The sequence below is a fragment of the Budorcas taxicolor genome, chromosome 9 (assembly GCF_023091745.1).
Source record: "Budorcas taxicolor isolate Tak-1 chromosome 9, Takin1.1, whole genome shotgun sequence".
Lineage (NCBI taxonomy): Eukaryota > Metazoa > Chordata > Mammalia > Artiodactyla > Bovidae > Budorcas > Budorcas taxicolor.
Window position 1 is genome coordinate 23,631,308 of NC_068918.1, and position 25,699 is coordinate 23,657,006.

The window sequence follows — 25,699 nt, forward strand, 5'->3', positions numbered from 1 at the left end:
ACTTATCAGATGTTTTGTTTACTTTTCTTAAAATCTGTTTTAATTTAATGCTTTAATTTGTAACCTCTATCCTCTTTAATTTCACCTTTTTTTTCACATATTTATGTGCTCCTGAGCTTTTGTAATTTTCAGCTACTTTTCTGGGCTCTCTAACATTGTTACCCAGCTGTCCAGCCTTCTGGTCAGGGACCCCCAAATCTAACCCATCTAACATTTACCAAGTGTCAGGAACAAGTGGGGGTAAGGAAATGGTGACACTGGGTATAAAGAAAAAAAAGAGAATCCCATGGATGTGCATGGTCTTGGAAGACTTATTAAAAGAGGTTAGAACTTGAGCTGACTCTCAAAGACCAGAGGGAAATTAAATTAGGAAAAAAAGAGAAGGGTATTCCAATAAATAGTTGACAAGGGGAAGCTCACATATTGCTGCCCTCTCCCTTTTAATCCCGAGTTATATCAGATTCCTTATATATTCCTTATATTCCTTAGTCTGGTCCTTTTTAAGATCGTTTCCTGGAGCATAGTGATGACAGTGTGACTTGTTTTCTTGGGGAGTGGCACCTCTTTGGATGATCTCTTTTCTTCCACTTGCTTAGTAAGATGAAGAGGGAATGCATGCAGGCATGCCCTGGGACGGTCTGCAGCCTGTGACCTAGACCAGCTCTGATATAGGCCCTCTGGCAGATGGACTTCTCTCTGGCCAGTTGGTGTCTTTTTCCATAGTGCCTCCTCCAGTCTTTTTTGCATCTGTGTGGTAGACAGGTATCACCTTGAGGGAAGGGAATAGGAAACCACCCAGCTCTCTTGGTTGTAGGCTACTTTTACGATTAAATGTGTAAATGAAGGGAGTCTTCCATGGGGATCTGTGTTAGCTCATCAGGAACATAACTTGGAATTTGGAATTAGGTTTATTCAAAAAAGAGAGACACTGTGAATAAGCTTTTATTTCCCTTCTGTGCACATAGCTTCCTGTGGTCCTTGTAGGACAAAGGGTAGTTGTGGCCAGACAGAAGGTATCTGGCCATCTCTCAATCTGCTTTCCTTTGGTATGATTGCATGTCATTCATGCTGTAAGAAAATAGATACAGCGGACCTAGTGAAGTATGGTCAGGGGACTGAGTGTCCAAGACAGAGCCCTGTACAGAGACAGTGAAGTCCTTGCAGTGGGGGAACTCCAGGGTGAATTCTTCCTTTTGCCAGTGTGGCTGCAGGCCTGGCAGGTGCCAGCCTAGATTTAGCAGCAGGATCTGAAAGTCCCAGGACCTGTGGAGAGCCAGGTGCTCTCAGTTGCCTCAGGCTGCATAAACAAGTTCTCTACAAAAAGGGCCACTTCTGCACCATAATTTTACATTCTTATTTTGCATTAAGCTTTGAAACTTGGTATGTATTTTATCCTTATGTGTGTTAGTGTCTCAGTCGTGTCTAACTCTTTGCGACCCTATGGACTGTAGTCCGCCAGGCTCCTCTGTCCGTGGAATTCTCCAGGCAAGGATACTGGAGTGGGTTGCCATTCCCTTCTCCAGAGGATCTTCCCAACCCAGGGATTGAACCTGGGTCTCCTGCATTGCAGGCATATTTTTTACCATCTGAGCCACCAGGGAAACCCCTGCATAATTGCAAACGTATTTGGTGCTGGGTTTCATTTCTAAATCCAGAGTAAGATCACATTAAAATGAACGAAGTTCCGGGACACGGATATTAGCTTCTGGATTGTTGGAGTGTGTAGTTTTTATGTTTATGTCTTTTTACTTCATAAAAAAGTAGGCACATTTCTAATAAGTCTTAAGTAACAGCTGTGGCTATATCTGTTGGACCACAGTGCTGTAATGAAAGACATCAAGGAACATAAAGAGTGTGAGTGTTACTATAAAGGGAACATGTTGTCATTGGAATTAGGTGAGGAAATCTCAATGGAGTCATTAAAACCCAAGGATGAAAATGTAAAGAAAGACCTGTACTCAGAACACTCTGGCTCTAGGAATTTGGCTTGCTTGGAAGCAGAAGGAAAATTAGGCAGTGAATAAAACCACAGCATTGATAGGTGAACACAAAAGTGCTAACTGAATTTTGAAGTGAAAAGGATCAGAGTTAAAAACAGAGCATAAGGGAATTAGAAAAGGAAATGTCTACATTTAAAATATACCAGACTTTAAGCAGTTGAAAGAGACCTTTGGGAAGACCTAAAGCTTCCCCTCATGCACTGTACTTAGTCACTCAGTCGTGTCCGACTTTTTGTGACCCCATGGATTGCAGCCCGCCAGGCTTGACACTGACAGCAGCAATCCTGGAAGGCTCGGTGTGCTGGTATAAATCCTTTTGGAAGAGGTCATAGGGGTAGAGGCCATTACCCCTACCATAGTTTGGCCTCAGGTCAAACTACTGGGAGGGAACAAAGCCCCACCCATCAGCAGAAAATTGGGTTAAAGATTTAGTGAGTATGGCCTTGCCCACCAGAGCAAGACCCAATTTTCCCCAGAGCCAGCCCCTCCCATCAGGAAGCTTGCACAAGCCCCTTATCCTTATCCATCAGAGTGCAGACAGAATGAAAACCACAGTCACAGAAAACTAACCAAAATGATCAGGTGGATCACAGCTTTGTGTAACTTAATGAAACTATGAGCCATGCCATGTGGGGTTACCCAAGATGGATGGGGCCATAGGAAAACTCCATTCTCATAGACCAGGTAGCCTTCTTTGTCACTTTCATCCTCACTGATTATTTCTAGGAAAAAATAAATCCTTAATTTTGAATGCTTTAAAATCCTGATTAAAAAGTCTTCAAATACAGAGTTTAAGATTGGGCTAAGTAAATTTGCCAAGTAAATCTGTGAGTACAAAAACAATACATGAAGTTTTAGTATTTAATATTTATCATAGCTAATATTATGTACACAGAAAAAAATATCGACCCAAATGAATGAATGAACAGTTAGAAAATAATATGGTTTACTGGATTCTTCTTCCTTTTTCTTTAAAACCATGCAGGTCATATATGCTTTGAACACTAAAAATGATGAGCACGAATCTGCAATTCAAGCCCTCAAGGATGCTCATGAAGAAGAAATCCAGCAAATTCTTGCAGAAACAAGAGAGAAAATATTGCAGTATAAAAGCCGAGTCACCGAGGAGTTAGACCTCAGGAGAAAGATTCAAGTTTTAGAAGCGTCCTTAGAAGATCACATTAAAACGAAGCAGCAGGCTTTGACAGAATTTGAGGCTTACAAGCACAGAGTGGAGGACATGCAGCTTTGCGCAGAAGCCCAGCATGTCCAGCGCATAGTTACCATGTCTAGAGAGGTTGAGGAGATCAGAAGGAAATTTGAGGAAAGGCTACGGAGTTTTGCACAACTCCAGGTACAGTTTGAAAAAGACAAACGGTTGGCACTAGAAGATTTGAGAACCGCTCACAGACGGGAGATCCAAGAGCTGCTGAAGTGCCAGCAGGATCACAGTGCCTCAGTCAACAAGGGGCAGGAGAAAGCGGAGGAGCTGCACAGGATGGAGGTGGAGGCCTTAAGTAAGACCCTGGAGGAGCTCAGGCTCGAGCGGAAGAAGCTCATTGAGGATTATGAAAGCAAGTTGCATAAAGCCCAGTCCTTTTATGAACATGAGCTGGATACTTTGAAAAGGTCACAGCTTTTTACAGCAGAAAGCCTCCAGGCTAGCAAAGAAAAGGAAGCAGATCTTAGAAAAGAATTTCAGGGACAAGAAGCAGTTTTGCGAAAAACCATAGGAAAATTAAAGACAGAGTTACAGATGGCACAGGATGAAGCCGGAAGTCTCCGTGACAAATGTCAAAAGCTTCAAATAGCACTGGTCACAGCGGAGAACAATGTTCAGGTGAGTAAAGAATAGTACATTCAACATGTGGGTTTTTTCCCCCCAGTTTTGTCTTTCTCTTTTTCATTGGACCACTTTTTTTTTTCTTTTCCATTTGAAATTTTTTGTACTTTTGTGAGAAAATCAGTGGAAGGGTGATCTTTATTAGGACTTTATTTATTTTTACTATGACTTCTCTGTAGCTCAAACGGTTAAGAATCTGCCTGCGATGCAGGAGACGAGACCAGGGTTCGATCCCTGGGTTGGGAAGTTCCCCTGGAGACGGGAGTGTTAATCCGCTCCAGTATTCTTGCCCAGAGAATTCCATGGACAGTGAAACCTGGCGGACTGCAGTCCATGGGGTTGCAAAGAGTCGGACACGACTGAGCAACTAACACACACAGTCTTTATTACCCTGTAGCTGTTATTTCGTATAACAGTTTCAGATATTAAAGGCCCAAAAAGACAAGCTTAAAACCTCGTTGATTGTTTACCAGGAGGATTTTATTTAAATAATATATTAATATTTTTCCAGTGATTTGGGAAGTTTAAAATATTGGTCTTTCGTTGTGTTTTTCCTTTCCCTTCACTAACGATGGTCTGTACATTCTTTGATATCCAGACACTGAACAAAAAATTAACATTGCTTTATAAACGTGAGTTAAATAGGGGTACGGAACAATTTGTGAAAGAAAGAAAAAAAAGCCAAAGAGTCTCTGTGGGAAGTCTCTTAGTTTTATTGGCATAGAAAATTTCATAGGTGTGTTTTTAATATCTGTGGAGCATTTAAATATATTGGAAAGAGTTACAAAGCCAACATGAAGATCACAAGATATGTGTCGCTAATACAGATAGAAAACTCTAGGTATTGTTAAGTTTGACTTTTGAATAGGATATAGTTGCTGCTGGAAATGTACATGAATTATTTAGCTTAGTATCATTCTTACGTATTGATAATGGCTATTTGATCTTTCTTAGGGTCTTCAAAAACAGCTTGATGATGCCAAGGACGGAGAAGTGGCCTTATTAAGCAGGCACAAGGAGCTGGAAAGTGAGCTGGCAGCAGCCAGAGAACGTTTACAACAGCAAGCCTCAGATCTTGTCCTCAAAGCTAGTATGTCCGACCACAGTTCTTAGTGTATTCCTCAGCTAAAACCAACACTTAAATGTTAACTCAAGACAAAACTAGCCTTTTTTATTTTCTCACATTTTAAAATTCTTTAGGTTCTAAATATGTTAAAGGGTTCTGTTATTGATTAATCATAAGAGAAGCAAATGATAACTTTTAGAAATGTATTTCTATAAAAAGTTAAGATTTATAGGTTTTTATTATTTTTTAAGTCTTTATTGAATTTTTGAATTTATTGAATTTATAGTATAATTTATATTGTATGTTTTGGTTTTTTGGCCATGAGGCATGTGGGATCATAGTTCCCTGCCCAGGGATTGAACCTGTACCCCCTGAACTGGAAGACAAAGTCTTAACCAGTGGACTGTTAGAGAAGTCCCAAGAGTTATAGGTTTTAGCACTAATAAGGCAGTCACTAAAAGAAAAACACTCTAAGAGGCTTCTTTGTCCTTTAAAAACATAAATATTTTAAACTGCTTAAATTAGTAGAACTGTATTTCAGTTATAGCAGCCTCATTTCATTTGGTTTATTAATAAGGCTCATTGCTTACACTGAGGCTGGGCTGCTCCACCTGCTGTGACTTATGTGCCCAGAGGAGGAGGGTGACCCATCTCAGTCTGAAGTGACATTTTGGTGAGCCCAGGGAGGCCTCTGAACAAATTTTATGAGGATGTCATCTGATCGATTGGCTCATCAGTGAATCCCAAATTACCTTGCCCCTGAAGTAGCAACTTTTGAACTTTTATGTGTATGAGAATCACCTGGACAGCTCGTACAACCACAGGTGCTGGGCCCCTACCCCAGAGTTTCTGATGCGTAGGTCTGGGGTGGGCTTCACTTCTGACTGGTGGTCCCAGATGCTGCCTGTGTTGTTGGTCCAGGGCACTTTGAGAGCCTCTGTTCTAACACTTGCCTTGAGAAATTTTTCTCGGGTTCACTTTTCACCGCTCCAGCTCTGCTTATATCCTCCCCCTGCCCCCCCCCCACCTTTTTTTTTTTGCGGTTGTCATTTATTTCAGTTTTTCATAACCTTGCTCTTCTTATCTGTCTCTTACTCTGCCTTAGTTCTTTATCAGGTCTGTCGTCTAAAACGAATTTAGTTTCAGCCAAACTGCTGCCTGCCATCTTGCTGCATGCAAATTTCTTCCTTTTTATGTTAGAATTTGGAAAAAAAAAAGATTGGAAAAGAATAAGTTACTCATTTTAGTGCCACAGTGCTGCTCAGTGCATCTTCTCTTACTTTGTTTTACTCCCAAGACTTTTATATGTACCCTGAGGAGTTGTTTCTACTTCAACTTAAAATAGCTTGAAATCTTCAGAAATGATTGGAATGGTCCTGGGTACAGGGAGCAGCAGCAATGATGTAATACGTATTGTAATAAGTACTTGAATAATAAGTATTCCCAAGGTCAATATTTCTGTTGAAACCAGAGAACTATTTGTACATGCAGACCATTTGTTTTATTTAGGTATTAAGTACATTGGGTCATTAACTATAAACTATTTTATACCACAAGGTAACAGATTTGAATTTGGGGCTTTCTTTTGGGGTGTTAGGTCATATTGGAATGCTTCAAGCAACTCAAATGACCCAGGAGGTTACAATTAAAGATCTAGAATCAGAAAAATCAAGGGCCAATGAAAGATTATCTCAGCTTGAAGAAGAAAGAGCTTTTCTGCAAAGCAAAACTCAGAGTCTGGATGAAGAGCAGAAGCAGCAGATTTTGGAACTGGAGAAGGTAGAGTCTTGGAGGAACCCCCTCTCCCTCATACCACCCATGAAAGGAAAAGAAGAAAAGTCCAGTTTTATTCTTTTTCAGATTTGATTTAGAGTGTTTACTTCTGTTTCATAGTAACAGTCTATTTCTTAACTATAGTAATTTTTCATTTTTATTTTGAGAAAAGGTATAAAGCTGGATTATCCCATATTGGGTATATGTTCAAAATATTTTTGATAACAATTTGTAATGTAAAAACTTTGGACATTTCACTGTATTTCAGGCTAGAAACTGAATCGGTGCATGCTAAGTCACTTCAGTCGTGTCTGATTCTTTGCTACCATGTGGACTGTGGCCCACCAGGCTCCTCTGTCCATGGGATTCTCTAGGCAAGAATACTGGAGTGGGCTGCCTTGCCGTCCTCCAGGGGATCTTGCCGGCCCAGGGATCAAACCCATGTCTCTTATGTCTCCTGCATTGGCAGGCAGGTATTTTTACCACCACACTACCTGGGAAGCCCCTAAATGAAAGGTACATTACAGTTAATCATACTTACTTTTCTATTCATGAAACATGTTGCGTATACACCTAGGAAATGTCTGTAAAACTGAAAAGGATGACAAGAACCATGCCCTGAAAATATATATACCAACATACTGAATTTCTAAATTAAACAAAACATGTCATATGTAGAGTAGTTGCTTGAATATGTGTTCCAGTTTTTCACATATCTGCAATGCCAGGTGGGAGCTTGAAACACTCTTTCTCCTTCTTTCAACCACCAGGCGTACTGAAAAATGTCTGTTCGCCTTGCTCACTTCCCGCTCACTCCACACCCTGCCCGGCCTGGCTTCTCTTGTTACCAGTCCACAGACTCAGCCTCAGCCTCCAGTGACGTTCCGGTTGCTGGACTTGGGGGGTCTTGTCTTCCTGTGATACTGACTTATGTCTGATTCACAAGCATCTCTTTGGTTCTCTCGCACTTTCCTCCTGTCTCCCTGGCCCTGCAGTCTTGTCTGGGAGCTTCCCTCCTCCGTCTGTGTTCCCCTGGGGTTCCTCTCACATTCTCCACTCATTCTACAAGCTCATCCGTTCCAATAACTCGTTCAGTGGTAGCTCCCCAAACCGTCCATCTAGGCCAGATCTGCCCCTTCTTCCTCCCTCCCCACTTCTCTGGCTGGGCCCTGACTGGTACAGTGCTCTAGGGAGACGCTATGATCTCTGATGAGGGGCACTTCATGTCTGAGCTGTGAAATGAAAAGACGCTTAAAATGTTGCATCCGAGTATTCAAGTAGGGGCTCTGGTTTCTGGGGACCCCAAGTCAGGGAGAGCTGAAGAGGGGTTGGGATCCAGTCCTAGAATACTGCTCTGAGCCCTGAGCCCCTCATACCACCATCCTTGTAGGGGAGGCTGGAAGGGAAAGGCTGAGGCCCAGGCTGGCCCAGGCCGGAAAGGAGGAGGCTGGGACTTTCTGTTTCCTCTATCTATAACCTTCTAGCTTTAACAGGAAAGAAAGTCCAGTGCCTTGCATTCAAGAATCTTCCTAGGGCTTTCCCCCTCTATTGGGCCTTGGGAATAATTACAATCTCTTATGATGTAAAATAATTGCTAACAACTATAAAATATTTACAGTGGGCTGGGAATATTGCGAAATATTTGGGGGCATATTATCTCATCTTTAGCAACCCTGTAACATAGGTTCTACCTTATCACTCCCATTTCACAGATGGAAAAACCAAGGCTTACAGACGTTATGCACTCATGGTTCCCATGGTCACATGTCTAAGTGGCAGAGCTGGAACCTGAACCCAGGGCTGCGAGACTCCAAAACCCATGTCTCCACCTCTATGTTATGTTGCTTTCTGTGACATGAGGACCTTGTATTTCCTCCTGGGTAGTTCCAGAGACCCGCAGATTGGGCCAGGAGGCAGGTAGATGGCAGCTGCCATAGAGGCCAGACGGCAGGATGGCTCTGCCCTCCCAGGAGGCATCAGTGACCCAGAGGAGGTGTGTCTGTCAGAGGAGGTGTGTCTGTCTGCCAAGAGTCTTACAGAGCAGCAAGGAGGGGTTCTGCAGCAGCCCCTTGAGAGAATTCAAACCCCTTTTAACGTCATTGTCTTTAAGTTTTACTTTCTCACCTTCCTCTTCCATAACTTCCCATAACTTGTTGAAAGAATAGGCTTCACCCAGTACCTCCATTTCCTCTTTTCTCTCTGGCTCCCCCCACCCCACCTCCGCTCTGTTGAACTGGATCCTAAGGCATCGGGGAACACCACCACCACACCCAGAAGCCGTACCCATTTTCTCAGCAGCACACACCGCTCTCGGCCCAGTGTTTGTCCCTGCGATGCTGGCCCCTCCTAGCTCTCCTCCTCCCCCGGCCACTCACATCTCCCTCACGGGCTCCTCGTTCTCCTCCTGTTCCCTGATTTCAGGTATTCCCCAGAGTTCTTCCTGTCCTTGTTTCCTTTCTGCTCCTTCCCCTTCACAAGTTGTCTTAGTTTGCTGGGGCTGCTATCACAAAATGGCATAGCCTGGGTGGCTTAAACAACAATCATTAAAAATCAATGAATAAAAATTTAAAAAAACTTTTTTAAAATATCAGTCACTTAAATCACAGTGATTTCTGATTCCCATCAGAAGAGACTCTAGAGTCCTTAGCATAAAGACGTCTGGTCATCATTTGACCCTGCCTGCTTCTGAGCCTCCCTCCCTCTCCGCTCCCAGCCTTGAGTCCTGCGTTCTCCGCCACCCTGCTCAGCTGCATGGCCGTCTAGCTCCCCGACTTCACCACCTGGTGAGCTGCTTCTCAGCTTTCAGAATGCTGGACGGGATTACGAATGCAGGCTTTAGACATCAGATCTAGATTTGAAATTTTCTCACCTCTTGCTTCCTGGGGGGCTTGTAAGAATTAAATGAGAGAATGTGTCATTATCATCAGCTCAGCTGTGTTCCCTTCTGGAATGCCTTTGCTGACCTCTTTCCCTCTCTCACACACCCCCCACATCACCTCCCACCCCATCCAGGTTAAGCTCCTTTCCTGTATACTCTCATAACACGTGATGTATGCTCCTTTCATAGAACTTAAAAAATTTCATTGCCACAGTCTTTTGGCTTTTTTCATCATTGGACTGTTAATGCTTAAAAGGCCTTTACTTGGCTGTTGATACAGTTGTATCAACTAATATCATTTGAGTGGGTATTGATAAGCCATTTTGTGTACCACTTCGACATGGAGGAAGCTTTTTTCTCTTAAGCCTGCAGAAGTGCTGACTCACACTTGATTCTAACCTAATAATAGTGTATTTTATCATTGTCTTTAAAATTACTCATTTTGGCTGTGCCACCTTGTAGAATACCCAATGATGTATTCTCAGGTACCATGGTCTAATCCTGTAGCATTCAGTTCATCCAAGTTTATCTACTTACTGGATATTCAAAATACTAATAGCAGTAATGAAAAAAGCAGATTGACCTTTTATTTCTGTTCAATTTTAGAAAGTAAACGAGGCAAAGAAGACTCAGCAAGAATATTATGAGATGGAGCTAAAAAACCTGCAAAGTAGACTGGAAGGGGAGGTGGCTCAGTTGAATGAGGCCCATTCCAAGACTTTGGAAGAGTTAGCTTGGAAGCACCACATGGCAATTGAGGCTGTCCACAGCAATGCACTTAGGGACAAGAAAAAACTGCAGCTGGTGAGTAAAACTTCAGCTTCGCATTGTATTATAAATTGGTGGACTTTCTATAATGACCTAGTTGCTATCTCCTAATCACTCTGAAAATCTCAGTTCAAAGAATAACATACATAAAAGTTCCTACAGGGGCTGTAGTTTATTAAATTGATATGAGGCATTTCTACTTTTTATAGCCATCATGGAAACACTCCCTTGATCTTGAGCTGTCTCTTCATCAGACAACAACATCGGTTTCTCCTCAGGAAGCCTCATTAGTTGGAGCGCTTATTCTCCTGGAGACAGTTTCCTTCCCTGGGAAAATGATCTGTTTTTTGTTTTATTATTGCCCTTAATTAAGTAATAAGCTTGCTAATTGTAATACATGACAGACAGTAATTATATAGTAGAAAAAGCAAGGTACCTGACAGATGGGGCCTTAACACCGAGTCGTTTGCTTACTAGCTGCTTTTTCTTGGGTCCCAAAGGCTATACCTGAGGCTGCTCACTTGAAGATGAAGCTATTAGGTTGGTGCAGAAGTAATGGTGGTTTTATGTTGTTGAACTTTGCTATTTGATACTGGAACACATTCTTAAATAAATGCGGTTATGTTGTACATCATTGTAATGCTCATTTCTTGCTTTGTTTTTTGTTAATGATTTATTACTCGCTGTTTATATTTATTTTAGACTATAGAAATGATATTAGACAGCAAATTCAAGTGATTTTCTTGAGTTCAAAATGGGTCGTAAAGCAGCGGGGATAACTCGCAACATCAGCAACGCATTTGGCCCAGAAACTTCTGATGAATGTACAGTGCAGTGGTGGTTTGAGAAGTTTTGCAAAGAAGATGAGAGCCTTGAAGATGAGGAGTGCAGTGGCAGGCCATCAGAAGTGGACAATGACCGACTGAGAGGATTAGTGAAGCTGATCTTCATACAACAAGAAGTTGCCGAAGAAATCAGAGGTGACCATTCTGTGATCATTTGGCATTTGAAGCAAATTGGAAAGGTGAAAAATCTCCATAAGTGGGTGCCTCATGAGATGACCAAAAACCAAAAGAAATCATTGCTTTGAAGTGTTGTTTTCTCTTATTCTATGCAACAACAATGAACCATTTCTTGATTGGATTGTGACGTGTGATGGAAAGTGGATTTTATATGACAGCCAGCATCGACCGGCTCAGAGGTTGGACAGAGAAGTTCCAAAGCACTTCCTAAAGCCAAACCTGCACCAAAAAAGGTCATAGCCACTGTTCGGTGGCCTGCTGCCCATCGGTCCCACCATAGCTTTCTGAATCCTGGCAAGCCCTTACGTCTGAGGAGTACGCTCAGCAAATCAATGAGATGCACCAAAAACTGCAATGCCTACAGTTGGCATTGTCAACAGAAAGGCCCCAATTCTTCTGCACAGCAATGCCCAACCTCACATCATACAACCAACACTTCAGAAGTTGAATGGATTGGGCTATGAAGTTTTGCCTCATCTGCCATATTCCCCTGACCTCTCACCAACTGACTACCACTTCTTCAAGCATCTCAACAACTTTTTATAGGGAGAATGCTCCCATAACCAGCAGGAGGCAGAAGATACTTTCCAAGAGTTCGTTGAATTCTGAAGCACGGATTTTTATGTTACAGGAATGAACAAAATTGTTTCTTACTGGAAACAATAAAAGTGTGTTGATTGTAATAGTTTCTATTTTGATTAATAAAGATGGGTTTGAGCCTAGTTATAATGATTTAAAATTTACGGTCCAAAACCACAGTTACTTTTGTACCAACCTAAAAAGATTCATCTTGTAATATCCCTGAGGATTACGTGAGATAAAGTGTTAGGAACCGAGACGCATCTGAGCATACGGTGATAAATAAGTGTAAGTATTTCTTACCGTGTTTACCTGACACTGCAGTGGTGTTTTACATTTGTTTTTTCATTTAGTTCTTGCAGGGCTGCTATTGGTTTGATTTCTGTACCCATCTTACTGAAGAGAGGTGGAGACCCAGAGGGGTTAATACTTGCTTAAGCACATGCAGCTAGGATGAGTCAGTCAGCCCTGAATTCGGTCTCAGATATCAAACCCTAAGGCATTTAGCCACCACCTTGTGTCGGCATGTATTAATGATAGTTGTTACATGTTTTATATAATAGCATTTTACAGTTTCCTAAAAGCTTTCTAGTTCTTGCCCAGCTAGTTTATGTCTGAGCCTAAGCTAAAACCATCCTCCTTCCAAATAATCTTTCTCCAGTGTCCTTTTATCTTTTAAAGAACTCTTAGCTAAAAGTGACTTCACCATCCCACATGACTTAGTTACCAGAAAGGGTATGAATATACAGAAAATCCACGCAGAAAAGAGATAACACAGTAGCCTTGCAAGTGCCATTCTTAGAAAATGTGGTGCAAAATTGGCCGTTGCCTGGTGTCTGGAAGTTGATTTTCATGAGAATTCTCGCCATTTCCTGATGAGAGCGGCTCACTGTGCCTAAACTGTTTAACTAGACAATATGGTTTATGCTGAACACGTGCTCTCATTCTTGGAGTCTGAATTTGTGGAACATACTAATCAAGGGGGTACCAATGTGGCCAGCCCCCACAAAGCAACCCAGCGCTGGGTCCCTCGTGAGCTTTCCTAGTAGACAGCATTTCACATGCATTGTCCCAGCTTGCTGGAGAGTTCTGTGTGAGAGGACTCAGAAGCTTGAGTCTGGTTTTCTGCAGACTTTGCCTGCAGTACCTTTTCTCTTTGCTGATTGTCCTTGTATCCTTTTGCTATAATACATCATAGCTGTGAGTACACATTCATGCTGAGTCCTGAGAAACATCCCCTTAAATCATCAGCCTGGGGTTTGTCCTGGGGACTGCCAGCACAGAGTACTGTTTATTACTATCAGTCTTCTCACCTTACACTGCAGACGTACTTGTAATATGCCCTGTTCTCGCTCTTTGTTCCCTCCATTGTTGCACGTGCATTTCCTTCTGCCTAGACTGTTGTATCTCCCTCTTCACCACCTTTTCTTACTGGTCCACTCCTTCAAACTATGCTTAGGAAACTCTCCGTAGAAGTTTCACACCAAGCCACAACTTATTAGTTCCCCATTCAACCCCCATTACAACTCATTTTAATCATATATTCTTTAATGAGCTTATTAAGGGCAGGCACTATGTCTTATTCCTTTTATATGCCAAGTAGTGAGCAGCATGCCTGCCAAATAGTTGGTCTTCTTCAGTATCAATGTTAGTAGTATTGCTCTTTAGATACTTTAATTTTTTACTTGTTAATCCTTGACTAAATTCCAATGCTAGAGCACTGAGTTCCAGAAGTGTTAATAGTCTTTGTATTTTTATGTCAGTATAAAAGAATTATGAACTCAAGAGTTAGAATTTTTCTCATCTCAAAAGATTATCATTTATAGCACACATTTCTGTTTTTTTGGACTTCAGCTTGATCTAGATTAGGCAGATATTTTTACCATTTTTAAAAAATGACTTAATTGCTACATCATAAGTGATTTAGAATGATAGACTCAAAGCCCCTAGGATTAATTAGATTCATTGTTAACTCTGATATTAATATTTAAGTATAACGCTAATTTGAAGAGCAAAGCATCAATTTAAAACAATAATCTTTTTCTTGGAGTCTTTGAAGTATACGATATTTGCAGTTTTATTAATTTTTTAAAATTTCTTTTTGTAAGGAATTGGAGGAACAACATAAAAAGGAAAAACTAAACCTGGAAAAGGATAAAGATCAGCTTCAACAGGAGCTAGAAAACCTGAAGGAAGAATTGGAAGACCAACTGGATTCAGCCAATCAAGAGGCAAGTACTTTATTTGCTAACATCGTGTAAGTAGATGAGCCTTTGTGGAAGGTAACATATGTAGAGTAAAAATAATCAAAAACTCTTTGATGTTGAATTTCTCATAGTACATTGATTATATCTCACAAGGTAAAAATTTACTACAAAAACAACTAAAAAAAACACCTAAAATTTGGAGGAAGGTGCCTTTGCGGGGGAAAGCAAAACAGAAGACAGTATCCCCTTATAAGAAAGAAAACAAGAGGTTTTTTTTTAACTCTTTTGCAAAACATTGACTTCATATTCTCTATGCCAAATCTTTACACTTTTAAATTCTATATGAAAATAGTATTGTTTAGCCTGGGAAAGAAAAGATTAGGAATAGGCTGTAATAAAGTGTTACAAATCAAAAAAGTTATGAGCAAAATAAATGTAAAGACCGTTGAAAGGCTATAATATTGTTTTGTTTCATCACTTTTTCTCTTTTGTCCTCATTCACCTGTGTCCTCCAACAGCCCACTGGAACAGTCCTTTTTTCTTTCTGTTCCAGCTCATCTTTCATGGGGCTCCTAGACTGGTGTTCCTAAAGCAAGTTCTTTTCTTGACCCATCTCATCTTAACAGCTCTTCCTACCTCACTAGCCTCATCTTGCCAAAACAGTCTTTTTGTCCTACTTTCTCATCACTCTCCTGCTCACAGAAACCACACCAAAACACAAGTGCCCCAGGCAGGTTAATGATTTGCAATTGGTATTATTTAATTATCTTTAAACATTTATTCAGAGAGAGGTTCCAAGCATGGCTTTAGGGTACAGTAGGGAATTAGATTGTTACTGATACTAGCTCAGTCTGTCCTTGATTGTTCAGGATCGTCCCCTGCACACCGCCCTCAGGGTCTGTGATCCTTGTGGTTTCTCTCATTAAAAGGTGGTTTAGTGACCATCTGTGTTTCTCATGCAAGTGCCCTGGAGTTCTCCTCCTTTTCCCAAGTGGTTTAAGTGTTCCTCCAACCTGCTTACTGTTACCTCACGGAGAAGAGCTCTGCTAAATACATAATTGATTTTCCTTCTGGATACATTCTCAATTATGTTTTAGCACCCTGGTAATATTGTAGTGCCATTTTAGAATGGCTCCCCAAGAATATGCCTGACTCATCCCTCGTACCATCTACCTTCCCTTCACCCTGGGGCATTTTCTTTCCTGCCTTACTTTGCTGGCTAAGATCTCCAGAGATAATAAGCATTCTTGTTTTATTTCCAGCTTTTAAAATGAAGGGTGTCAATATTTCACAGTTAATTACGATGCTTCTTTGAAGTTTTATTTTGTAAATGCTCTTTATCAGGTTCAGAAATTTCTCTTGTAATTCTAGTTTCCTAATTTAAAAAACAATCACAAATTGATGTTGATTTTCCTGCATCTATTGGGATCTAACTCCTTTTTGTTTAACTTAATGTGGTACCTTTGTTGTTGTTCAGTAGCTAAGTTGTGTTCAACTCTTTGTGACCCAATGCACTGGTTACATTAACCAATTTTATAATTTTAAATCAACCTTGAAGTTCTAGAAGAAGTCCTAGTTTTCCATGCCAGATTATAATTTTTTATTTTCTTTATAGTTCCACTATACAATTATTTTTAAATAGATGAATTAAGATTTTTGCTTCCCTGATAGCTCATTTGGTAAAGAATCTGCCTGCAGTGCAGGAGACCCCGGTTCGATTCCTGGGTTGGGAAGATCCCCTGGAGAAGGGATAGGCTGCCCACCCCAGTATTCTTGGGCTTCCCCTGTGGCTCAGCTGGTAAAGAATCCGCCTGCAATGCAGGAGACCTGGGTTTAATCCCTGGGTGGAGAAGATCCCCTGGAGAAGGAAAAGGCTACCCACTGCAGTATTCTGGCCTGGAGAATTCCATAGACTGTATAGTCCATGGGGTCGCAAAGAGTCGGACACAACTGAGTGACTTTCACTACTTCACTGTACATTACAATTAATTTTAAGTAGATAAATTTAATATTTTTAGTTGGAATTTCAATATCAAACTCTCAAAAATAATAGAATGAATAGACAGAAAGGTGAAAGGTGAAGTCACTCAGTCGTGTCCGACTCTTTGCGACCCCGTGGACTGTAACCTACTAGGCTTCTCCATCCATGGGATTCTCCAGGCAAGAGTACTGGAGTGGATTGCCATTTCCTTCTCCAGAGGATCTTCCCAACCCAGGGATCGAACCCGGGTCTCCTGCATTGGAGGCAGACAATTTAACCTCTGAGCCACCAGGGAATAGACAGAAAAGTAGAAGGATATAGTAGACCTGAAAAGCACTAGAAACAATTCAACATAATTAAGATTTATATAATTTCATACAACAGCGGGATACAAATTCTGTTCAAGTTCCCATAGACTATAAACCAGGAGACACTGAAGCATATCCAGGGACATAAAACAATGTGCAAATATTTCATAGTCTATGAAATCATAGTGTGTTCTTTTATCACTGTGGACTTAGGTTAGAAATCAGTATCAAAAGATACCTGAAAGTAACCCACATATTTGCAAATGCAATGTGACATTTATCAAGAGAGGTCTTTGACTTAGCCATTTAAACTGTCAATAAAGTTAAAAGACTGAAAAAACACAGAAAGTGATTGCAGAGAAGAAAGCACTTAAATGAGAAATTAATATCAAAATGAGAAATTAATATTGAAGATATTTTAAAAATCCCATGTATTTGGAAATTAAATGTCCACTTTTAAGTGATGGTATATCTAAGAAGTTGTAGAAAGGAAAATATTTGTAACAGAATAAAAATGAAAAGAAAATTTATCAGGATTCATTGCACGTAGCTGAAGCTGCTCAGTGCAGCTAAATACAATGCGAAATCTTAAATAAGGTATGAAAATAATGGACACTAGCATAAACTGTTGTGACATTTAAACAAAATCTGTACTTGAGTTAATAAAACTGTATTACATGTTAATTTCCTGTTCTTTTTTTTTAAACGTAGTGTTTCTTTATATTCTCAGATTTTTAAGCCTAGGCTTGAATAAGATTGCTTTGTGCTTTTCCTTTTTTATACCATCCTTTTCTGGTTTTGGAATCAACGTTACACTAGCCTTATAAAATGAAGTAGGACTTGTGCTGTTTCTGTTCTCTGGAAGAGCTGTGTAAGATCAAAATGCCTTTAACCTTAATGACATTGTGGTTCATATGAAAATAATTTGTGAAACTTTTTAAGGCAAGCATACTAACCTCGCATATGAGAGAAGTTTAATATTCTGAGTGCATCCACTTGTTTAATGCAATGTAATCTATATTCCTATTCATTAAAGCAGAATTTTAAGCTGTTTTCTTCAAATATTTTGTATTCTTTTTGGTTTATCTTCTTGATTTATCAGCTTCTAGAAACTGATACTGTGATGATGGGTTTGCTTATTTCTTCTTACATTCTATCATTTTTTTCTTTGTATATTTAGAGGCTTTTGTTATAGGCATACAAATATAAAATTGCTTTAGCTACTTAATGAATCATTCTTTTTGTTTAGTCTTTGTTACTTGATATTGTATAAGCTGACTGATATATATTTTTTTATCTACTGACTCTGTTTTTCTGCATCCTAATGTTTACATGTGCTTCTTGCCAATCACATATAGCTGCATTTTAAAAAATACCAAGTCAGAAAATTTTGCCTTTTAAATAAAGATTTTATTCCACTTATATTTATTGGATGGAAAATAGGAACATTTATGGAAAGACAGGAAGAAGTTTGTAAAGACTGAAAGTGATCGTTTTAGAAAAAATTGGAGAATGTCCTATTTTCATAAGTTGATAGATCTTGATACCCTTACAAGTGAAATAGCCTAAAAACATAAATAGTTCAACTATGTATTCAGATGATAAATTCATGAATTCCAGAGTCATAATAGAATATTAAGGGAAGCTAGTGAATTTAAAATCTCAGGTGGAAGATAACCGTTTAATCCTATGAAATGGTACTTTGGGATCACCCCCGAAGGCAAAAGTATAAGTTGAATCATCAATCAATCTGACCATTATGGTCTTTGAAAATGTTCTTATAATATTTAAGTTGTTGATTTTGGGGACTTTTCTGGTAGTCCAATGCAGGGGACCCGGGTTCAATCCCACATTGCCACAACTAAGATATCCTGTTTGTCTCAACTAAAGATCCTGCAGGCTACAACTAAGATGTGGTTCAGGCAAATAAATAAATACACTAAAAAAATACTTAATCTGTTGATTTTCTTCTGAAAATAACTTTTGAAGTCTATATATATTTTTTCAATATTTTGTTAACATGAAAATCATTTGGATTTGTTTGTTGTACAGTGGTCTATCACAGTTGTTATGCTGGCTGACACATGGTAGTAGATCAGTAAATACTTGATGTAATTAGTAGCCATGTTTTTTGAATCTGTCTCCTAAGGTAAAAGAAATAAAAGCAAAAATAAACAAATGGGACCTAATTAAACTTAAAAGCTTTTGCACAGCAAAGAAAACCATTGACAAAAAGAAAAAACAACTTAATGAGAGAAAATATTTGCAAATGATATGACAGATAAGGGGTTAATATCCAAAATATATAATCAGCTCTTACAACTCAATATAGAAAAACAGCCCAGTCAAAAAATGATCAGAATGGGCTGCTCAGTGGTAAAGCATCCACCTGCAGTGCAAGAGATGGTAGGAAACATGGGTTCAATCTTTGGGTCAGAAAGATACCCTGGAAGAGGGGATGGTAACCCACTGCAGTATCTTTGCCTGGAGAATTCCATGGACAGGGGAGACTGGTGAGCTACAGTCCACGGGGTCACAGACACAGTTGAACTGAGTGAGCACACACACACAACATACAATGAAATATACTGGAGTATATATAGAAAAAATTTAAGTAAATAGGTAAAACAAAAATGAGCAGAAGACCTAGATAGCCATCCTCATGTATTCTTTGGAAAAAGGTCTAACAGGCACATGAAAAGATGCTCAACGTCGCTAATTATTAGAGAATGCTAATCAAAAACAATGAAATACCATGTCTTACCTGGCAGAATGGTTACTGTCAAAAAGTCTGTAAATAACAAATGTTGGCCTGGATGTAGAGAAAAGGGAACCCTTGTACACTGTTGGTGGAAATGGAAATTGGTGCAGTCAATGTAGAGAATAGTATGGAGATTCATCAAAAAACTAAAAAGAACATGTGCACCCATGGCTGATTCATGTGAATGTATGGCAAGAACCACCACAATATTGTAAAGTAATTAGCCTCCAATTAAAATTAAAAAAAATTTTTTTTAAGTGTTGACCACACCAAAAAAAAAAAAAAAAAAAAGAACAAAAACCCAAAATAGAACTACCATGATTCAGCAATTCCACTCTTGGGTAAATATCCAAAGAAAATAAAAAGCATTAATTCAGAAAGATACAGGCACTCCAGTGCTCATAGCAGCATTATTTATAATAGCCACCATATGGAAGCAGCCTAAGTGTCCATCAACAGATGAATGGGTAAAGAAGATGTGTGTATATATAAAATTCAGTTATTACTTAACAATAAAAAAGAATGAAATGTTATCATTAGCAGCAATGTGGATGGACACAAAAAATTGTGCTTAGTGAAATAAGTCAGATAGAAAAAAGACAAATATTCTTAGTTATCACTTACATGTGAAATCTAAAAGAAGAAAACAAACAAATGTATAAAAGAAAACAGAAACAGACTCACAGATACAGAGAACAAACTAGCAGTTACCAGTAGGGAGATGGGTGGCAGGGGCAAGACGGGGGTATGAGATTAAGAGGTATAATCTACTATGTATAACATAAATAAGCTACAGGGATATATGGTATAGCATGTAGAAATATAGCCATTATTTTTGTAATAACTTTAAAACAGAGTACAACCTATACAATTTTAATTTTATTTAAAATTTTATTTATTAAAATTTATTTAAAATTCTATATTGAGTCACTATTTTGTATACCTGAAGCTAATATATTACTGGAAATCCACTGTATGTCAATAAAATATAAAAATTAAAAAGCTTTAAAATAAAATTTATGGGGTTTGGTGTGGTGAGTCAGAGAAAGAGACCCAGGTGTCTCCTTAGGTGTTTGGGACAGCTCATGATGCCGCTAGTGCAAGACAGGAATTACAGGGGAAAAAAACACATTGAATGGCAAGACACTGAGTTGTTTAGATATACTGACTTTGAAGTGATTTTAAGACTTCTCTGTTGGCACTTAGTTTAGGGTGTGGATCTGGAGCTAAAGATCAGGCAGTTCTTGAAGCCATTTAAGAAGAGTTCACCCAAGGATAGCTGATGAGAAGATAGCTGGTAACAAGAGGAGTACCAATACTGAATTAACGGAGGCAGGGAACAAAACTGAAAAGGAGGAATCAAAGCATGAGAATAAGGGTGAATAGATATTAGAAAACCGCGAAAGCAAATACTTAAAGAGGGTTGGAAGTGCCTCACAATGTCACACAGTGATTGGAGTCAGACTGTGAGGCCTGGAAAGGTCATTCAATCAGGAATGCTCTGAGGACTTTTCTGTCATGTCAGTAGAACAGTAGGACAGAAGCTAGACTTACTAGGTTTAATCTGAATCATAGTGGATGACAGTACTTTTTTAAGACTACATATCAGTGGAAGAGAAGAGGAAAATAAAGTTAGATTCCTTCTTCAACCTGGTACCAAAAAAATCCCAGATGGGCTAAGCACTGAAACATAATATTAAATCATGAATATAAATAAAATATGAAAATACCAGGAACAAAAATAAAAGGACAGAGAAGGCCTTTTGAAATATCATGGCAGTGTCATGAATTAAAAACAAAATATTTGTACAGTTAAAACTAAAACTTCTGTATATCAGATCGTGCATGCATGCTCAGTCGTGTCCTACTCTTTGCAACCCTATGGACTGTGACCCACCAGGCTCCTCCATCCATGGGATTTCCCAGGCAGGAATACTGGAGTGGGTTGCCATTTCCTTCTCCAGGGGATCTTCCTGACCCAAGGACTGAACTTGTGTCTCCTGCATCTCCCGCACTGCAGGTGGATTCTTTACTGTGGAGCCGCCAACAAAACTAAGAGAGGAAAAATGGGGAGGGTGGAATAAATGATTGGCAAACTATATGCATAACAGAATTTAAAAGTCTTTAACACCAGAAGACTGTTTCCAAAACAGTAGGAAAAATGCACTGTAGTTTTTTTAAATGGGCTAAAGAAAATACATGGAAAACAATTTTAATATCACTATCATTTGAAAACTGGAAATCAGTAAGATGTCATTTCATTACCATAAAATTAACAATGATTAAGCAAAACATAAGACCATGCAGCATTGATAAGGGTAAAGAAATAAACACCAAAAGCTGCTGATGGGAATATAAAATCATGATTTTCCTGGAAAGGAATTTAGCAGCATGTGTAAAAGCCATAAAGAGGAGAATATACATTCCACTGTATTGAAGCTAAGGAAATGCTTAAAGATTATTGACAAAATTTTCAGTAGAAATTCAGCAAAAATTACAGAATGGTGGTAAGTGATTAACAGGAGTTCATTACAAGAATAAACTGAGGATAGCTCCCGCAAAGGCCCTGAGACATGAGAAGTTTCTAGGAATTGGAGGGATGCCAGTATAGATGAAGTACAAAAGTAACTATAGTATGATAATACTTATTTAGTTCTAACTATGACCCAGGCATTGTTTCAGTGTATTCTCTCCTTTATACTGTTAAGTCTCAAAATAATCCCATGCAGTAAATACCAGTTACTAAATCACAAAATGTTACGTGACTTGCCCAAGTCACATAGTAATTGGGTAAAGCCAGAATTCCAATCCTAGCAGTGAAATTTCAGAACTCAATTCTTAGCCACAGTGCCTCTCTTACCCCCAATGAATATCAAAGCCACGGAGAGTTTTGCCAAACCAAGACCAGAGAGTTAGGCAGGAGCTGTGCCGAGGTGCCTTGTAAGCCCCTTGAAAGATTTTAGAAGGTATCCTGAAGAAAACAGAAAGCATTTGGAAGATGCTGGGTACAAATATGTGGACAGTTGCATGGGGGTAGAGCTGACATTCATATTCATACTTGTAATTTTATTTTATTTTATTTTATTTTTTTTGTTATATTCATTTGCTTTATTATTTTTTTTAATTTTAAAATCTTTAATTATTACATGTGTTCCCAAACATGAACCCCCTTCCCACCTCCCTCCCCATAACATCTCTGTGGGTCATCCCCATGCACCAGCCCCAAGCATGCTGTATCCTACGTCAGACATAGACTGGCGATTCAATTCTTACATGATAGTATACATGTTAGAATGCCATTCTCCCAAATCATCCCACCCTCTCCCTCTCCCTCTGAGTCCAAAAGTCCGTTATACACATCTGTGTCTTTTTTCCTGTCTTGCATACAGGGTCGTCATTGCCATCATTCTAAATTCCATATATATGTGTTAGTATACTGTATTGGTGTTTTTCTTTCTGGCTTACTTCACTCTGTATAATCGGCTCCAGTTTCATCCATCTCATCAGAACTGATTCAAATGAATTCTTTTTAACGGCTGAGTAATACTCCATTGTGTATATGTACCACACCTTTCTTATCCATACTTGTAATTTTAATAAGTTGACTCTGGAGAGTCATAAAGAATGGATTAGAGAGAAAAGTAAGTGTGGGTAGCTATTACAGGGAGGAGGCTTCTACTCACTGTAATTCCTTCGGTGTGCACGTTGACAAGAAGAATCTGTGTATTGATCTCTGTTGCACGTGACAGAAAGCCCAACTCAAACTGGCCTATGGAAATTTCTTGAGTTGTGTGACTGAAAAGTCCCAGGAGAATGTTAGCATCAGTCACGACCAGATTCAGAACGGAACTTGTTGACACTGGAGCTCAGTTTCTCTTTTTCTGTTGAGTTGGGTTTGCTCTGTTTGTGTGGTAATTCTTCAGTATTATGTGCACAACCTCTTAGGTATATGTGCAACTGGAAATGGCCTTTTTTAGGAGCTCCTTTAAAAGTCCTGAGATTTCTTTAATCATGTGCCTACCCCTGACCAGTCCCCATGGTCAGCAGAAGGAGATGACCTTATTTGTTTATGCTTTAGTGAACGTTTCAGTCCTGGAGTTGGGCTGAAGCCCTGCTGAGACCTCCTGGACCCATAGGAAGGATAGATTCCCCTAGCGACAAAAGGAGGTTCTGACAATGAAGGGCAACAGATGTGTTCCATACATATCCAGTTTTATTATATTTGGAAAACAAACTTTAATCAGTTATGTTCTTTGAACGTTTGTGTATTTAGTTGTACAGAATTTTAAAGTTTTTTCCTATTTAAACATATTCATTCTGTCAATAATTAAATTCTTATTTCTTGAACACTCTTTAATTCCTTGTGTAATTACATGAATAGTGTTATTTACAAGTTTTTCTTCATGTATTCCTTCTGTGTATATAACCCTTACTTATCTGAAAACTTTCTGGATTGTGGAAGAACATTATTCTCCACGTTGATAGCTTTAGTTGTCCCTTCCTTATTGATTGGTACCTAATATTTGTATGTTGCTTTCTAGTTAAAAAAAATCTTTTCCCACATAATCCTAGAATTGAATTATTGTAATAAGTCTATAAGGCAGGTATTTTTACTGCTATTTTGTATTGACAGACCCAGAACTTGAAACTAGATTTTTTGCTAAGTTCAGGACTCTTTAACTCTCTTAATAGTCACTTTTCTTAAATTCATTCATTTACTGCTGCAAAACACTTTCATGGCAAGCCAGGTCAACACAAAAAGTAAAGAAGAAACAAACTATACAGACTAGGGGAATGTGACGTAAACACGACAGAAAAATTTTAAAACTATATATGAATATTATGTACAAATACACTAGTAAATTTTTAAATTTAGGGAAAACTGATGTCTTTGTATGAAAATTGAAATTTCTAAAATGACTCAAAGGAGTTAAACAGCCTGGCCAAACCAATTACATAGCCAGGAAAGAAACTGAAAAGTCCCACATATACTGAGGCGGCACTAGATCCAGAGGGTTTTAGAGAATGACTTTTACCAAATCTTCAAAGAGCAAGTAAATCTTAGCTATGAAAATACTTCAGAGCTCAGAAGAACTGAAAGCGCCCAGCTCGTTTTATGATGTTGGCATTCCTTAAAGATACTATAGAGTGCTCCCATCACCGCAGTTGCTCAGCATGTCCCTACATCTGCATGGAAAGGAGACAGGAAGTTGGGGACAGGGAATTTCAGGTTAGAGAGGGGTTGAAGGATTTCCAGTTTTCTTTGTATGTATTTACAGTGAGAAATAATCAGGTATTATTTTAAAATTACCAGTTGTCATATCTGTTGAGTTTTAATGGGCTTGGCTGTTTTATAAAAATGAGATGTTTTTGTCATAGCCTTTTCCTGTGAAGTAATTTAAAATATTTTCATTTATTGATTTTAGTTCTCATCACTTGCGGGTATGACTCTGCTTAATTAACACATTGTCTATTAGCTGATTTCAAGAGTGTATAAATTTAACTCAACAGTTTCATGACACAGTTTTTTTTTTATGGAAACACAGAAATCACAGCATACCCTAATTTAAGCTGCATTACCAGCTTATCAATATTGATCAAAATCTATCACTTTTATAAATAGATGGAGAACAGGGCTCAAATGAAATATGTGATGCCGTTTTAAAGAGCAATTTTTTAAAATATTTGTATTTAAAAAAATAGTTTCCCCCTCAATCTTGGGCATAATCTTTATCTCATTTCAGTTCTTCTTTATAGGTATTTGATTACATGATATAACCAGTAACTCCCAGGAGCTTGAGGTATCTGTTTATTTACATGGTTGCCATAACAAAGGGAAATATGGAGGTCTTTTCAAAAAACAACAGGTGAAGACTGTCATGACTGAGTGCTTCTTACAAATTCATCAAGAAAGATCCACCAGTAAAATTTCATCTAAAGAAAAGACTTTAAGAAACGTGACTGTTTGCTAGTCAGTTGCACTGGGATGTATTAAAAGTACTGTATTTACTTGCAGATTGGCCGCCTCCAAGAAATGGTAAGCAAAAGCGAACAAGGTCTCGGCTCTGCCGAAGGACTCATTGCCAGCCTTCAGGACTCCCAGGAAAGACTTCAGAATGAGCTTGATCTGACTAAAGGGAGGCTGAAGGAGACCAAGGATGCTCTGTTAAATGTTGAGGTAATGTCATTATCCTGCTGCTGCTGCTGCTAAGTCGCTTCAGTCGTGTCCGACTCTGTGCGACCCCACAGACGGCAGCCCACCAGGCTCCGCCGTTCCTGGGATTCTCCAGGCAAGAACTCTGGAGTGGGTTGCCATTTCCTTCTCCAGTGCATAAAAGTGAGAAGTGAAAGTGAAGTCGCTCAGTCGTGTCCGACTCTTCATGACCCCATGGACCGCAGCCTACCAGGCTCCTCCATCCATGGGACTTTCCAGGCAAGAGTACTGGAGTGGGTTGCCATTGCCTTCTCCGTTATTATCCTACTATAATCTAAACATCAGTAAGGTAAAAACAT

At 39.2% G+C, this 25,699-nt stretch overlaps 1 protein-coding gene across 1 annotated transcript in view; it reads left to right on the forward strand.

Moving 5' to 3' along the window:
• Positions 1-25,699, forward strand: part of FAM184A (family with sequence similarity 184 member A) — a 125,610-nt gene that overhangs the window by 52,072 nt on the left and 47,839 nt on the right. The window contains exons 2-7 of the mRNA XM_052645669.1: positions 2,986-3,840; positions 4,798-4,933; positions 6,507-6,688; positions 10,167-10,364; positions 14,038-14,160; positions 25,203-25,364. Coding sequence (XP_052501629.1) covers positions 2,986-3,840; positions 4,798-4,933; positions 6,507-6,688; positions 10,167-10,364; positions 14,038-14,160; positions 25,203-25,364 — 1,656 coding nt within the window. The remainder of the gene's footprint in view (positions 1-2,985; positions 3,841-4,797; positions 4,934-6,506; positions 6,689-10,166; positions 10,365-14,037; positions 14,161-25,202; positions 25,365-25,699) is intronic.